Source organism: Canis lupus, chromosome 25 (assembly GCF_003254725.2).
Source record: "Canis lupus dingo isolate Sandy chromosome 25, ASM325472v2, whole genome shotgun sequence".
Lineage (NCBI taxonomy): Eukaryota > Metazoa > Chordata > Mammalia > Carnivora > Canidae > Canis > Canis lupus.
Window position 1 is genome coordinate 7,059,078 of NC_064267.1, and position 16,389 is coordinate 7,075,466.

Sequence of the window (16,389 nt, forward strand, 5' to 3'; positions counted from 1 at the left end):
CATCTTGAGTGGGTGCAGTACTTTCTTGGGACATAACTTCTTGTTCCTGCACTTTCAACTGTGTTGGCAATAAATGAGACTTATCAAACTGAAAAGAAAATTTAGGTTTATTAGTGGTAGCAATCATCACCTTTTTCTTTCTTTTTAGACGACTAAATACATTGAACAAGTGTGCCTCAATGAAACTTGATGTGAACTTCCAAAGGAAAAAGGTCAGTGTCTCTGCCTTGCTAAGATCATGATTATATTAACAAAAGAAGCTTGTGTTCATAGATTAAAAACGTGAAACCAAGCAAAATTCTGAAATATCTGTTCTCCAAATATCCCATCTTATAATCATCATAAATAAGTCCATTAGAAACCCAGACCAAGGTCCATTCATTTCACCATTTCATTTTGCTGTAGTTTTCATCAGAGGGTTTGCATAAAGATATGACATGTCTTCTTTATGGTCATCTTTTAGAAGTTTCTTTAGTTGTAAATACCCACCCCGTATCAGACTCAAATACTCCACAGTGATTCACAGATTAATAGAATACAGAAAAGAACCCTGGGTCCATGCCAAATGTCTTCTGCTTCCTCCTTTCCAATAGCATTTTATTTCCAAGTATGCTGGAAGATGTGCTCATCGTCAGGTAGGTTCATTTCATAATGGTTGAGGGGGTCACAGGGATCATAGCAACAAGATGCTGAGCCTACCTCCTCCCCACATGCACTCTTCTCTAGTCACAAGGAATTTCATTCCATTTTAAGAGTCACTAAGCTCCCTCCCTGTTCTAAGACTCACATGTTCTATTCCATCTGTATGAATGAGACTGGAGGTTTCAGTTCTAAAGTAAAGCTGGGCTTTATTGAGATCTTACTGTTTTCTAGGAGCTACGTTATGTACTTACCGTACATGATCTCATTTAATCCAGTGAGGTAGGGATCCTCTGTTTCCTAGAGAAGTAAAACTTGAGCAGGTTGTCATTTGTTCATAATCTTTCAGCTAGTGGTAGAGCAGAGTTTCAAGCCCAGGCATGCCTAACTCCAAAACTGAGGCTCCTCATAGCCACCACTATGCTGAAAGACCTCTGTCTCTGTCTCTGTCTCTGTCTCTGTCTCTGTCTCTGTCTCTCTCTCTCTCATTGAATTGATCCTTTTGGGAAATTCAGAGTAAAAATATTGTTAATAACTTTTTTTCATTTCACATCTCCAATATGTAACAAGTCAAGCCTCATTATATTTTGAAGAAGCAGAGAAAACATCTTTGAGTCAAAAAAAAGTGCTCTTTATCCTGGTCTACACAGAAAAATCATTAAATCCAATGGATTTTAAGTCACTCTTGAGTAACCTTATCTTTAAAAATAATTTTAACTTGAATTTCTGTTCTAAAAAAGCACCCATCGGGGAAAAAAAAGCAAATGAATTTTGGTTGACCTCACCTTAAAAACAATTTGGGGTTTGAGTTAAAAAGCAAAAAGATTTAAGCTAATGAGGTAAAACAGTGAAAAACAATATCCACAGAAATATTAAAATATGAGCAATTTGTCTAGGCCAAAGACAAATTAAAAACGTGGGAATAAACGTCCCAACAGCTGTCTGGCTGAATAGACCCCTTGAGAAGCATACATACTATTTGAAGCATGAGGGTCAGATGTTGTTTTGGTTGTAACACATGGTTCTTATTAAAGCTAACACAGCCACGCCTGTGTGTCTAAATGGTGGCTGGTCTATACAGCTTCCTATACGGATCTGTAGCTACAGTGTATTACAGAAGACAAAAACTAATGACAGGATTTGTTTTCAACCAAGTGGAGTGATTGGATTCTCACCCTATCACCAGCTTTTCAAAAACCCATATGTGAGATGGACCCAAATACCATTGTGGGGCTATTTATGTGTTACCTTCACAAAAACTCCTCTGTAAGTCGGTCACTTCAGTATTTCTGACATTCTTAATTTACTCCTGATGTTGGATATAGTGGCACACACCCTGACAGCCCCTACTTAGCTCGAGGCCTCACAAATGCATGCACTCGAATAAAATACTGCTTTTCACATTGTAAACTGAGAAGACATGTCCTGAATTTCTGAATAAATAATTTCAACATGTGGTTTCCACCACCATCTGGGCCTGTGGTCGAAGCAATTATGCAGGAGACCCTGTGTGGGGCATGCATTTCTGTCATCTGCCCCTTTCACAAGTCATAGGCTCCTCCTTTATTTTACTGCAAATAAATAAATAGATAAATAGATAAGTAAATAAAATACAGGCTAGGAATAGGTCAAGTGATTCAAATATAGAAAGTGAAACTTGAGGAAAGCACCATGTGACCTTGCAGTCACTCTGGAATTAGTTTCTTTGGAAGGAAAATAAGACCAGCAGCATTTCCTCAAGTACATCCCCATTTTAGGCAATCCAAGAAATAAAAATGTAATCCTCATCTCTAATCTGCAGAGGCCCAGACATGCTTAATTGTGCAGAAGGTCATCCCCAAATCGCCTGTCTGGAGCTACAGTTATTCTTTCTCCTTTCTGGGGCCTCTGAAGGGGCTGTGTATGCTTGCTTCCCTGTCTGTGTGGGCAGCAAACACTCCCACGGAGCTTCCTGTATGCCGGACACCATTCTTCATCACTGACTCCATGTCATAGATGCAGAAGTAATTACTTCCTCAAAGTCACACAGAAATAGGCAGAGTTTGGGATGCCTGCACGGCTCAGTGGTTGAGCATCTGCCTTTGGCTCAGGTCGTGATCCCAGGATCCTGGGATCGAGTCCTGCATCAGGCTCCCTGCAAGGAGCCTGCTTCTTCCTCTGCCTGTGTCTCTGCCTCTGTCTCTGAGTCTCTGATGAATAAATTAATAAAATCTTTAAAAAAAAGGAAGAAGAAGAAATAGGCAGGGTTTGACCCCAGATATTCAGGCACCAAATTGCCCCTCCTTGAAAGAATTTCAGAAATAGAGAAAGAATTCAGAAATATAGTGGAGGCTGAGTGAGCTTCTGGCACTTGGTCTGAGACCCAGAAGAGTTTCCCTGCCAATGCATACAGTTATATATTTTTATTGTTGTTTTTAGAAGAGGAATGTTTCTTGCCATGTACACAAAAGGCCACGATTTATTTCATGTCTTCAGGGAAATGTATCTCTGGATCTCTCACAGTGACTCTCATTTGCTCTGCTTGCCATTTTTTTCTCATCTGATTTTTTTTTAATTTTCAAGAGTTTGATGGGTTCACCCAAGACAGACAGACAAGTCCACAAATAGATGAGAATGGTGAAGCCTCCTTCATACTTAGTTAGGCATGCACTTTTTCTTGTTCATCAAATGCTAGTTGTAAAGCCCCCCAAAAAATGAAATCACACCTGCCTACCCACCTCCAGATGGTACCACAGGATTTTCTCTTTGCAGAAGGGAAAAGCGATTCTTCTGAGATTCAAGGTAACCTCCCCTGTCACTGTGAGAGTCAGGTAGAGAAGAGAATTCTCAATCTTGGCCACACACCTCACTGAAAGGCTTACTGACTTCAGACTCCTCCCCCTACAGCCCTACAAGTGGTACATTCCATCTTGTGAACAGGTGGACTCAGCCGCTCAGCTCCAGTTAACTTTTTGGGAGATGCACTTCTAAATTTCTATGTAACTATGGATTAGCTGCCTTTTGCAGCTGTGGACTTGTGTGGACTCCTGTTTCTAGTGTAAAGATACAGCCAAATTCCATCGGGGTGGGGGGAAACCTTTCTTTTGCAGTGTCTGGTTGGCGTTTGTCTCTGAGGAATATATAATTTCAACCAAGAATGTTCTCATTTTTGTAGAAAAAGCCAAATATCAGCGCTCCATCTAAATTAAAAGCCCCAAGGCACAGGCGGAGCTAATTGTTCTCAGAAAAGTGTTTCTTCTCCATTATTAACTACACAATTCACACTTTCTTCACAATGACTTAAAAATCCCCCAGTTATGGTTAGCATGTATGTGGGCTGACTTCTATTCAAAGTTAAGAGTCAGAGACCGAAGGATCCAATAAGGCTGTCTGTTAAATGAGGAAAGAGAAGGACACGTACGCACACGAGACTCTTCCCTAAGATTTCCCAACAGAGAAAGAGTAGCTCCAAAAGGTTCCAGTTAAAGTTATAGTTTTAATAAAGCTCTCTGAAATCATGAGCAGAGGTGGAAAGCAACACAGAAACCATGACTGCTTGCCACCTTGCCACCTTGCAGCCAGCCTCTCCTGGCCTGGATGCCATCAGCATTTCAAAGTTGCTGCCACTGCTGCCCAGGGCAGCCTGATCTCCACCCCACCCCCACCCCACCCCCTCACCCTTTCACACACGACCCCACCTCCCCCTACCCAACTGTCTCTCCCATCAAATCAGAAGCCTCTCTGCAGCAACAGACAGCAGGGTGAAGTGAGAGAAAAATGACGTATTCTAGCATTCACTTGGCCTGGAAATATTAACAGTTTGAAGACCATTGCATGTGAATAGCCTAGAACCATAGGATCCTCAAGTTGGAAGGGATGTCCTGTCATCTTCTCTAGCCTCTTGTCCATTACAGGATTTGCTTCTAAGGGGATCACTCATAGGTCACTCAGCCGCTGCTTGTGGGCATCCAGATACGATGAGTTTGTTGCATTGCACGGTAGTTCATTTCCAATGACTAGAAGTCTTCTGAATAATAAGCTAAAAGCTGATTTGATGTAAACTTCCTATTGGATTCTAGCTCTTTTCTCTGAAGCAGCACCAAGTATATATTTCCCTTTTTATACAGCAACCCTTCAGCTCTATCTTCTAGACAGGGGTTGGCAAACCAATTGTTGTATTAGAACAAAGCCACACTCCTTCTTCTTGCAAGGACAGCAGAGTTGAGTTGGTCTGGCAGAAACTGCATGCCCCCAGGCACCTATGAGGTTTACTGTCTGACCCTTCACAGAAAGTTTTCTGACCTCTGCTCAATCTAGAACAGAGTTTCTCAAACTGTCTATAGTGAGTGGCTTGGGTTTTGTTTGTTCTATTTTTAATGTCCAGTCTGCCACTGACCAGGATACTTTTGTAAAATTCAGTACAAACGAGTTATTAGAAATATGAAATGAAAAAAGTTATAGAAAATACAAACCCCGTTGTTTTATTATTAGATGCAACAAACACAGAAGTTTCATTTCAATGAATATAAACAAACCAAATGTAGTGGGAAATAGAAAAGAGTTACAAAACTGCCCACAATTTTATTGAAAGTGTATGTATAGGCAGTTAATATGAAGAATCATGATTATACTCGTATCCTTTTTGTTGTTCAACTGTCAAAACTAAACAAAAAGCTTACTTTGAAATAGCAGTTTCTCATATTAAGTGCTTATTCACACACTTCAATCAAATGCCAGGACTTCGAGTATTCCTGACAGCGAGTTTCCTGTTTGTTACCTAATTTAGGCTGGATTGCCAGTAACACTACACTCAAAGGAAAGATGTATATCTAAATGTTTGTTTTAATACTAGTCATCATAAACCAGTCTCACAGAGTATATTGACTACAACGAAAGAAGAGGTTTTAAAGTAATTTTTAAAAGCTGAAGGTATTCCTTTTTTACCTTCTATTCAAAATGAAGTAAGTGAAGCTGTATTTTCAAAATTCATCTTCAGTCCTTCATCACCAGCCAATTCCTGTGATTATCGTTCTGTGAAACACTGGATCCTATACATGATCTACTTTGTATTATGGTAGATCAACTAATCTTGAAATATCATACATGGTAATATTTATGTGACACCCAAACTGGTCTCTACCCTGTTCGGTAAGACAGAGCCACTCTGTTCATGAACTTGGATAACACAGCCTTATCAAATGGTGACCAACTTTTTTAATGCTTACTTCTTAGGTCTGTACTTTTACCTCATTAAAGACTGCGTAGTTTGGGGACCGGTGGCCCCTTGACCACACTTTGAAAAGCATTGCTTTAAATTTCTCATTTTGAAACCAAACTGTTAGTTCTTTCAATCATCATTCACAGGAGGTTGTGGTTCCTAGATACCTGGCCATCCTAATTACTATTCTTTAGAAATACACCCCTTTCCATGTGTGTCTTAAAATGTGTTTCTGATGTATGTGACCGGTGTGCACCTCTTCAGAGTCTTGAGATTCATGCTTCTGGTTAGGCATCTTAAAGTTGGTGTCTTAGTCTGGCAACCACATCACACGGTTAACTCACATGAAGTTTAAATCCACTACAACTCTCAAAGGTATTAATAGGAACTGCAGTTAAACCAAGTCCATTCCATCCTGCACACACTATAGTTAATTTCTGAAGTTAGGGTCATTATATTTTATTTCATGAAACTTCATCTTATTAACAGGCCATCCTTCAGTTCTGTTAAGATCTCTATACATCTCAATATCACCAGTCTCTAACAACAGTAATTAGCTTTATCTTGCACTTTAAGGCTTATGTGGCATTTTCACATATAATCACTTTTGGTTCTGTTGACAAATCATGGTAGATGTGTATTATTATCATCCCTATTTACAGCTGAGAAAATTGACTCTCAAAAAGAGCACCATGTGATCACTTAGTGAATTACCTTGTGCCATATTCATACCGAAAAAATGTGAGTTCTTCTAGCTCATTCAAGTTATTCTTAAAATGCACATAACTTTGTGGCCTAATTTAGGCTGGATTGCCAGTAACACTACACTCAATATTAATGGAAATTAAATTAAATTAATTTATCAAATTAAATAAATTTAATAAATAAATAATAAATAATTTTAATAAATAATTATTTAAATAAATTATTTAAAAAATAATAAATTAATTTATTAAATTAAATAAATTTTAATAAATAAATAATAAATAATTTTAAATAAATAATTATTTAAATAAATTGTTTAAATAAATTTAAATAATTAATTAAATTAATAAAATTAATCCTTCAGAGATTTCTCCCTTAGTTGCATTTAGCCTTTTGATCACACTCTTTGGGTGTGAGCTGCGCAACCAGTTACCAGCAAAACTGTCTGTAACATCAAACACAGCCATCTTGGCCACAAGAACCATGAGAACCTTTTGTTAGAATTCGAACACTGTGTCTGTATTTCCATGGTCTACTAAACCACTGAGACGGGAGATTAAAGTTTGTTTGGTGTATATTTTTCTCATAAGTATATCTGATTCCTAGAGATTTGCATTTTGCATTCCTAAGTAATCAAACTATTTGGTTTTAGCCTCAGCAAACATTATCAAACAGATTATATTTTAACACCTCCTAATCAGTACACTTGCACAATTATTACTAGAAAGTGTGTGTGTGATAGTCTGGGCCCTATTGTATTAAAAAAAAAAAACTTAAACTCTATTGCAGTGTGTTTTTCATACTTTGGATCATGACACATTGGTGGGTTGTGAAATCAATTTGTAAGTGAGAATATTTTTTTAAATGAAACAGACCAAACTAGATTATAAAATATCAGAGTACAAACAAGGAATAACGATTATAGCATCAGTTTGTTTATTGTAATATATGTGTTACCTTAAGCTGTGATGGAAAATTTCTTACTGTAGGTCACTATCAATAGCTTGAAAGATTCTGCACTGGTAGAAGAAAAAACAGAATCATGTCACTACCCTTTGGGACATACTATGATAATTATATATACAAGATGCAAAAGGAGAATGGGTGTTTTATCTTTTTTCTTTGTTTTGTTTGATTTTTTATTGCTTTGGTTTTCCTTTGTTTGTTTTGGTTCAAAAGATCTAAATACTGCAACATTTCCCTGAACTATTGGCCTTTTTTTCCAGGACTTTACCACTGTTTCACATGCCTTGGTTAGATTGCAAATACATTCCTGTTGCTCAAAGCTAGTATAATAAGCTCTTAGAGTCGAGAAGACAGAGGCAGGCTTTCCAGTCCAGTCCACAGTGCCCAGCTTGGCATATTTTCTTGACCAAAATAAAGGGATCCTTATCCAACTAGTATGTGGTTTGCTAGCATCAGTAACCAAGTTCGGGCTAGCTTGAGAGAGAGCTTGTTAGAACCCACACTAAATATCATAGTTTCTATTTAAAATATCTACATTTTCTTTAAAAGTTTATCTTTTTTTTTCCTTCTCAAAAAGAATTTGCCAAACGGGCTATTTCAGAATGATAATTTAAACTTATTTTCACAAATGTGTGGGAAATATCAGAAAAGGAGACAGAACATAAAGACTCCTAACTGTGGGAAATGAACTAGGGGTGGTGGAAGGGGAGGTGGGCGGGGGGTGGGGGTGAATGGGTGACGGGCACTGAGGGGGGCATTTGACGGGATGAGCACTGGGTGTTATTCTGTATATTGGTAAATTGAACACCAATAAAAAATTAATTTATTAAAAAAATAATAAATAAACTTCTTTTCACTAGTTTCCTGAAATGTGATATGCGATGGTGCCTGATATATAAATGGCCCTCAAATATCATGTCTTTTTGTATCAATCACAGGGAGTGAGAAATCTAAAATGCTACAAAGACAGTATAACTTTGATTCATCATCCTGGAATCTGTACTTTTTAACATTTATACAAGTACATGTTTAAAAACTTTTTTGTCAAATCTTTATATAACTTTTTTTTAAACCCAAAGCTATGTCCTACTGTGATCCCAAAGCTATGGAATTCTCCATTAGTACTTTAGTTTTTTCCTTTCTCCCATCTTCCACCACATGTGAATGTTCAAATTTGTCACTGAGTCCAACTTGTATGCATCTAGATTTTCAAAAAATAAGCAAGAATGGGGAGATACCAATACTTATTGACTGAGCATCTGTTTTCATTGAGAATAGAATGTATTAAAAAATTAAGGGAAGTTAGGACGCCTGGATGGCTCAGTGGTTGAGCGTCTGCTTTTGGCTCAGGGTTTGGTCCCAGAGTCCCAGGATCGAGTCCCACATCAGGCTTCCCTCAAGGAGCCTGCTTATCCCTCTGCCTGTGTCTCTGCCTCTCTTTCTGTGTCTCTCATGAATAAGTAAATAAAATCTTTAAAAAACAAATTAAGTTAAAGTGGACATTAGATATGTAAAAAGATAGGTAAGCAATCTTCTTAGATAGACAATATATAGGTAAGTATTTGAGCAAACACTAGAAAATAACAAATACTCCTAAGTGAGGCCCTCCTAAATGTATTATTTCACATAACTCCTTCAGCAAACCTATGAAGCAGGGCCTATTTTTAGTCCCATTTCATGAGTGATAGACACTTACTTTGGAGAGAGTAAGCAATTTGCAAACAATTATCTAAGCTCCTAACTGGTGTTACCAGAATTTAGAAACAGGTCTTAGAACCAGATGCCAAAGTAAAACAAAACAAACTTAATTCAAATAACAAAAAAAAAAAAAATATGGAGCAGTTACTATGTGCTTGACATTGGGGAGGATATAAATAGGAATAAGACACCAGAACACAAGCTCTTCTCTTGAGCTTACCTCTAATGATTGACAGTGGATGCGAGTGGCATAAGCTTAAATTATCATTAGAATAAAGGCTATAACAAAGATCTAATCCAAATGCAATATTGCTCAGGGGAGAAGGTAGTCATTGCCTTGGAGCAGTCAGGGAAGGCTTCAAAGAGAACAGGCCAGGGAACAGAGAGCAGTGAAATTGAAAGACACAACTGAAATGAGGCAAGAACAGTACATTGCAGGCGGGTTGAAAGGGCTTTGAATGCCATGCTAAAGAATGTCATGCTAGGAAGGCCAGGGGACGCTGAAGGTTTTGAAGCTGGAAAATTAATTACATGAGCATATTTGGATTCCACTGTGGAAAGCTGTTTAGATGCAGAAGACGCCAGAGACAAGGATTCTAGCCAGGCTTTTACTGTAATAAACCCCGACAGAGGTGCCAAGGGCTTACACAAAGGGAATGGGAATGAAGATATGAATGAGGGAACAGGTTTGAAAGTCATTTCAGAATTGGGTGTTGGTAATATGCCTGACAAGGAGGGGGCAGACGCTGATGAACCCATTCATCTTGGAAGGAGGTCATTATTTTTTTGCCCTAGGTCAGGATCTGTCCTGGGTCACTAAGGATTCACAAAGACAAATGAGGAGGCCGTCTCTCACCACAGGGAACCAAAACTGTCATCCCTCAGGGGATTCATACTCAGCACCCAGATAGGTAAAAGAAATGTGTGAGGTACAGAGTGTGAGAGAGGGCAGAGCACTGGGGGCCGCAGCATCCCAGCAGCCCGGAGATGCGTGTCCTGCCAAAAGGCGTTTAGACTCCGAGTTGATTAAAAACAAGAAGGCAGGCCAAGCAGAGCGAGCTGGATGGGACACTCCTCAAGGAGTGATGTCTAGAATTGTCCCAAGTTTCTTAAAATAGTGGAATTCAGTGGGTGATTTTGCTGTTAATTTATACAAGAAATACACAGTAAGAATCAGGTTTGGGAGTCTAAGGTAAGGAGTGTTAGCTTTGAGGTAGATTGATGCTGAGGTTCCGAAGAGCGAAGCTGGAAATATGGTCCTGGGGCTCAGTGAAGAGGTTTCAGGAGAGAAGCGCCCTTTATGGCAGGATTAAGTTTCCGAAAAAGAGAACTGCAGGTGTTTTATATTTAGACGTCTAGTCAGATGGTAATTACAGCCCTTTGTAATCAGTCAAGGAAAACTTAGAGAGGAAGGAAGGATTCAGCAACTCTATGAACATTGAAAGGAAGAAGGCTGGGCAGGTTGAGCAGAGGGAGGAGGTGGAGGAGGGTGGCCGGGACAGTGAAAGGTGGCCGCGGCCGGCGGGTGCAAGGGAGGAAGGAAAGGGGGGGGGGGGACCGCGCCTCGGTGCGCACCCGGGTCCCCACTGCATCCACGCTGCCTGGAGATGAGCATCGCCTTTAATGTCTTCCAGGGCGACGACTCGGATGAGGAAGATCTGTGCATCAGCAACAAATGGACTTTCCAAAGAACCAGCCGCCGGTGGTCTCGCGTGGACGACCTGCACAGCCCGTTCCCCGGAGGAGACAGAAATGGGTCATCGGGAGACATTCGGATGAGGAACACCACCAGCAGTGAGAGCGTCCTCACGGACCTGAGTGAGCCCGAGGTGTGCTCCGTTCACAGCGAGAGCAGCGGCGGCAGCGACGGCCGCAGCCAGCCGGGCAGCCAGAGCGCCGGCCGGGAGCCCCTCGACTGCCCCGACAGCCCGGCCATGCTGGACGCCACGCTCGTCGGCAGCGGCGGCCCACCGTCCCCCAGGGACGCCCTCGGCTACCCTCTGCACCCAAAGAACGAGAAACCCCCCAGGGCCAGAGCCAAATCGTTTTTGAAACGCATGGAAACTCTCAGAGGGAAGGGAGCGCACGGCAGGCAGAAGGGGCCGGGGCGGACCGGGGGCTTGGTGATCAGCGGGCCGCTGCTGCAGCAGGAGCCGGACGCCCTCAAGGCCATGCAGCGCGTGCCCATACCCATACCGAACGGAGACATCCAGAGCTTGCCCTCCACCGCCGGCCCCCGAGGCCTCCTGAGCCCCGGCAAGTGGAGTGGGGAGAGCAGCCAGTCGGAAACCAGCAGTAGTGGGGTGAGCACGCCCGGCCTGAAGGAGCGGAAGTGCCAGGAGGCCAGCAAGCGCGGAGGCATGTACTTGGAAGACCTGGATGTGCTGGCCGGGCCGGCACCGCGGGCCGCGGGCGACCCCAACCACACACAGGAGTTTCATTCCCAGGAGAACCTGGTGGTGCATATCCCCAAGGATCACAAACCAGGAACGTTCCCCAAGGCGCTCTCTATTGAAAGCCTGTCACCAACAGACGGTAGCAATGGGGTTAACTGGAGGACCGGTAGCATCTCCCTGGGCAGACAGCAGGGCCCCGGTGCCAGGGAGCCCAGGCTCATGGCATCCTGCCACAGAGCGAGCAGAGTCAGTATCTACGACAACGTCCCGGGCTCCCACTTATACGCCAGCACAGGAGACCTCCTGGACTTGGAGAAAGATGACCTCTTCCCCCATTTAGATGACATCCTACACCACGTCAATGGGCTCCAAGAGGTAGTGGACGACTGGTCAAAAAATGTCTTGCCTGAACTGCAGACACACGATGCGTTGGTTGGAGAACCCGGCTTATGCCCCTTCCCATCTCCTAACCAGATCACCTTAGATTTCGAAGGCAACTCTGTCTCGGAAGGTCGGACAACACCCAGTGATGTGGAAAGAGATGGAACATCTCTCAATGAGTCAGAGGCCACTGGGGTCAGAGAGAGGAGGGACTCTGGCGTCGGGGCCTCTCTGACCAGGCCAAACAGGTTGGTGGCATGATTTTCTGAGATAATTTTTAATCCATGTCCTAATAATTATGGTCTGTTTATTTAGTGAACATTTACAGAGAGCTTACTAAATGCCTGACGCTGAAGTGATATATATATATATAGTTAGTTAGTTAGGAATTATTTGAGTAGAAGTATCTTTTCTACAGACATCATGGTAATCGAATCCATGTTAACTCCCATTCATTTCTCTGAGTCTTTTCTCTTTAATTCAATCTTACTTTTACTCAAAAAAAAAAAAAAACAAACAAAAAATTGTGAGTGTATGTGCAGAGAGCACTATGCCAGGCACCCTCAGGAACCACTGGTGAGGGAAACTCAGCACCTGTGCTTCCCATGACCTTGTTGCAGTCATGATTAAAACATCTCTAACTCAAATTTTTAAACTTCTTTTTGATCCTGTGAGAGATTTCTGAGACCTAAGGTGTGTACTTTGCAAGTTTATGTTGGCTTTAAGATGCCAATTACAAAATACACAAAGCTATTTTACAAAGACCATTTCAGAAGCACCCTGGAAAAATGGCCCTGGAAGGGCCATTAACTAGTGGAAACAGTAATACTGTACATGCTGCTGGGCTCTTGTTGAATGAGATGTCCCTTGGGGTTCGCTGAGGTATCACTTCAGGGGTACTACTTAGTCTGTGCCTGCCACCTCCGGGTTCCATGTCCACAGAAGGAGCATTGGAATGGAGACAGGATGGCAGTGTGAAAATGTTGTACAGTTCCAGAACATTCCAGATCTCACTCTCCATCTTGAGCTCTCTCTCTCTCTCTCCCTGTCTCTCTGTCAACACACACCTACACATACACTGTCTCAGCTGCTTTCAACACTTCGGGAACAAATTTAGGAATAAACAAACAAATAACATGTATTTATGTCCCTTATTAGAACCTTTCCCGGGTTTATCAGATTTGAAGTAGTTTCTTGTTTCTTCTCTGCATTGGTGTCTTCTGTTCCATTTACTTTGTGATTTTCCTTGGCTCAGAAACTATTTTGATTAGCTCCTTAAAAACTAGTAACATCTTATGTTTTCCAATATCACGTCCACTTTGTGACTGGCTTCTCTGACGGTCTTTCTGGTAAAGGCGACTCCGATGGAATAGTTTCCAGCTCTCACACCAGCCTCAGCCATCCACAGCACCGCACATCAGCAACCAGACGGCCGGCCAGCTGAACCTGCTCCAGCGTTTCTCACTGCTTCGCCTCACAGCCATCATGGAGAAGTACTCCATGTCCAATAAACACGGCTGGACGTGGTGCGTAGCATGTTCACTTAGGAGGGGATCGTTTGTTCTAGAGCTAAGTGTGCAGTTGCGAAAGCTTCAGTGTTTAAGTTCTGATTCCTGAAGAAGCCACTCGTTGACTTCACTGCCGATCTTCTGAAAATAAGGCAGGAGTTCTATCTTCACGTCTGCCTTCTGTGCTGCTGCAGCTTGGATGTGATGTAGCCGACAGAAAGCATTGCTTTATCTGTAGCTGTTAGTTTCCAGGGAAAGCAGTGAGGTTCCAAGAAGGAAAAAAGACAAGTAAAGGGTGATTAATTGTGAACAGAGGAATTAAAAATAAACTCGCCATAAAATAATCCTGGCAGTTTGCAAAGAAACAGCTGTCACTTGTACCTTCTGGCTCAATGCAGAGCTCAACGCTTAGAGCATTGATTTCATTCAAAGAACACTTAATTCTTCAAATACATTCCTACTTTGACTTCATTGGCAAATAAAAACAAGAATATGCAGTAAACTTTTATAGTAAGGAACTAACAAAAGCATGTGTTGGAACCTAAATATGGACCTGTTTTAGATGAGTTGGTGGATTTGAAAAAATATAAAATATGTCTTTAATTGTCTTATGTTATATACTGTGTATAGAAAGAAATCGACAGTGCCTTTATAAAAATATTTTGGGAAGTTATAAATTGCATAGTCAAATGAATATATGCTTGTATATTAAAAGTTCCTTTAAAAAGTGTAACCGGTTCTAAAAAAGTAAGGACATAGTCAAGAAGTGTTTCATCTTCTCTCCCATCCTTCCTCCCCCACCCCCAGCTAAATTTCTTCTTAGAATTTAAAATTTTGTTCTGTTTTGTCTTATTTGGGACAAGTATTTATCACTTGAGAGGTGTGCCAGTCACAATTAGATTAGAAAGTTGTCCTCTTCACTTGAAAATAGAGCCATAAATCGATTCCTCTAACGGGAGTCATAGTTAGAGATCTAACATAGGCAAGGGGCACACATAGTACTTCCATGTCATGTGATTAATTAAAAACGAGTTGTTCAATTCCCCCTGTGCCTGTTGGTTGTTCCAACAAAAGCTTGGCTTCCCTCTTGCTTGCTTTCACAGCCTCTCTCTACAGACTGCCCCAGGAGGCTTGCATGACTTGGTTTCTGTGAATTCTAGGTCAGTTCCAAAGTTCATGAAGAGGATGAAAGTTCCTGATTACAAAGACAAGACTGTCTTTGGTGTTCCTCTCATAGTTCACGTCCAGAGAACAGGACAACCCCTGCCTCAGAGTATTCAGCAAGCGCTCAGATATCTGCGTAGCAACTGCCTCGATCAGGTATGGTTGTAAATCCCAAAATAAGCCAGATGAAGTCGGATCTCTCCAGTGTCACATAAGACATGCCTCGCCAAAAGTAAAAGGCATTGTGATTATATGTCAGTATTTCATTTACCCAGGCTACATCCTGGTCAGGCTGTTTGAGGGTATTTTCTCACTGGGAATTGAATGATGTCCTGAGTGAAAATTCATGGTTTTTGGGTTTTTTTGTTTTTTGGTTTGGTTGGTTTTTGTTTGTCTTTCTTCTTTTTTTTTTTTTAATTTTTTTTTTAATTTATTTATGATAGTCACAGAGAGAGAGAGAGAGAGAGAGGCAGAGACATAGGCAGAGGGAGAAGCAGGCTCCATGCACCGGGAGCCCGACATGGGATTCGATCCCGGGTCTCCAGGATCGTGCCCTGGGCCAAAGGCAGGCGCCAAACTGCTGCGCCACCCAGGGATCCCTTGTTTGTCTTTCTGAGTGAAAATTCATGTTAATAGTTTGTGTGTTAATAGTGTGTATCTGTGCTATCAAATTTGCCTTCCCTAGAAACTGGGAGCTACTACGCTTTACCCTGCATTTCCTTTTTAATTGTTGCCCCACTGCCATCATTGATTTCATAGCATTCTTTCATCCCTGTTTTATTATTTATGAGAAAAGAATTAAGTTTTTATATTTTCTTTTATTAATTCTTTTTAAAAAAATCTTTTCTTTATTGAGAGAGAAAGCAAGTCCACAAGCTGGAGGGGCAGAGCACAAGGAAAGGAAAGGAGTCTCCAGCTGACTCAGCGTTGAGCTAGGAGCCCAATATGGGGCTTGATCTCAGGACTCTGAGATCAGGATCTGAGCCAAAACAAAGAATTCTGCGCTTAACCGACTGTACCACCCAGACGCCTATTAATTCTGTTTTGTTTTGTTTTGTTTTGTTTTGTTTTGTTTTGTTTTGTTTTGTTTTGTTTTGGAAGCAGCACCATGACCAGGAAAATTTAAATCAAAGATAAATTTATTTATGTCATTTTAAAATATACAAGTAAACTATGAAAACAATCTCAGCTAAATCAAATATCCCCTCATCTTATAGAGTTGATTAAAAAGCTCAAGCCACACAAAATATTCAGAGATCATTTTCTGTCTCCATGACTATTTGGGGGACCACCATAATTGGTGGCCTGTGATTGGATCCAGAGCACCACCCATTCTGTAATGTACTAGGTCCAGCCTTCACTCCTCCAAATTAACACCTGTTCATTTCTTAGACATTTTTCCTCCCAAGAAGGCCATATTCCCACTTGATAAATTGCAACCCTCTCTTGCCTTATTAGAGAAGTATACATTTTCCCCATTTCTTTAGAAGCCATAGTGAAGGGCAGGAATGGTTGCTCTTACTGTTGTGGTGGTGAGGACTGTTTCCTTTTGAGAAATGGCCTTAGTAGCTTACCTGTTATTTCTCAGAAAGAAGGGCAACAGATCACTTTTCTAAAACTATAGTGCTTAGCAGATTAAGCCAAAATTAATTGGCTTGTGAATAATATCGAAGTAGAGCAAACCAATGAATCTAGTTACTTAAGCATTGTCTTTTTTTTTTTATTTTAGAACTTT

At 41.2% G+C, this 16,389-nt stretch overlaps 1 protein-coding gene across 25 annotated transcripts in view; it reads left to right on the forward strand.

Annotated features, from left to right (window-relative positions):
• Positions 1–16,389, forward strand: part of STARD13 (StAR related lipid transfer domain containing 13) — a 511,253-nt gene that overhangs the window by 474,263 nt on the left and 20,601 nt on the right. For 22 of the 25 annotated variants that reach the window (XM_035718334.2, XM_049101343.1, XM_035718326.2 and 19 more), the window contains 5 exons: positions 149–212; positions 594–635; positions 10,840–12,230; positions 13,338–13,508; positions 14,651–14,810. In XM_035718334.2, the coding sequence (XP_035574227.2) occupies positions 149–212; positions 594–635; positions 10,840–12,230; positions 13,338–13,508; positions 14,651–14,810 (1,828 nt within the window). The remainder of the gene's footprint in view (positions 1–148; positions 213–593; positions 636–10,839; positions 12,231–13,337; positions 13,509–14,650; positions 14,811–16,389) is intronic. The other 3 variants (XM_025462527.3, XM_025462526.3, XM_049101345.1) reach the window with 1 other exon arrangement.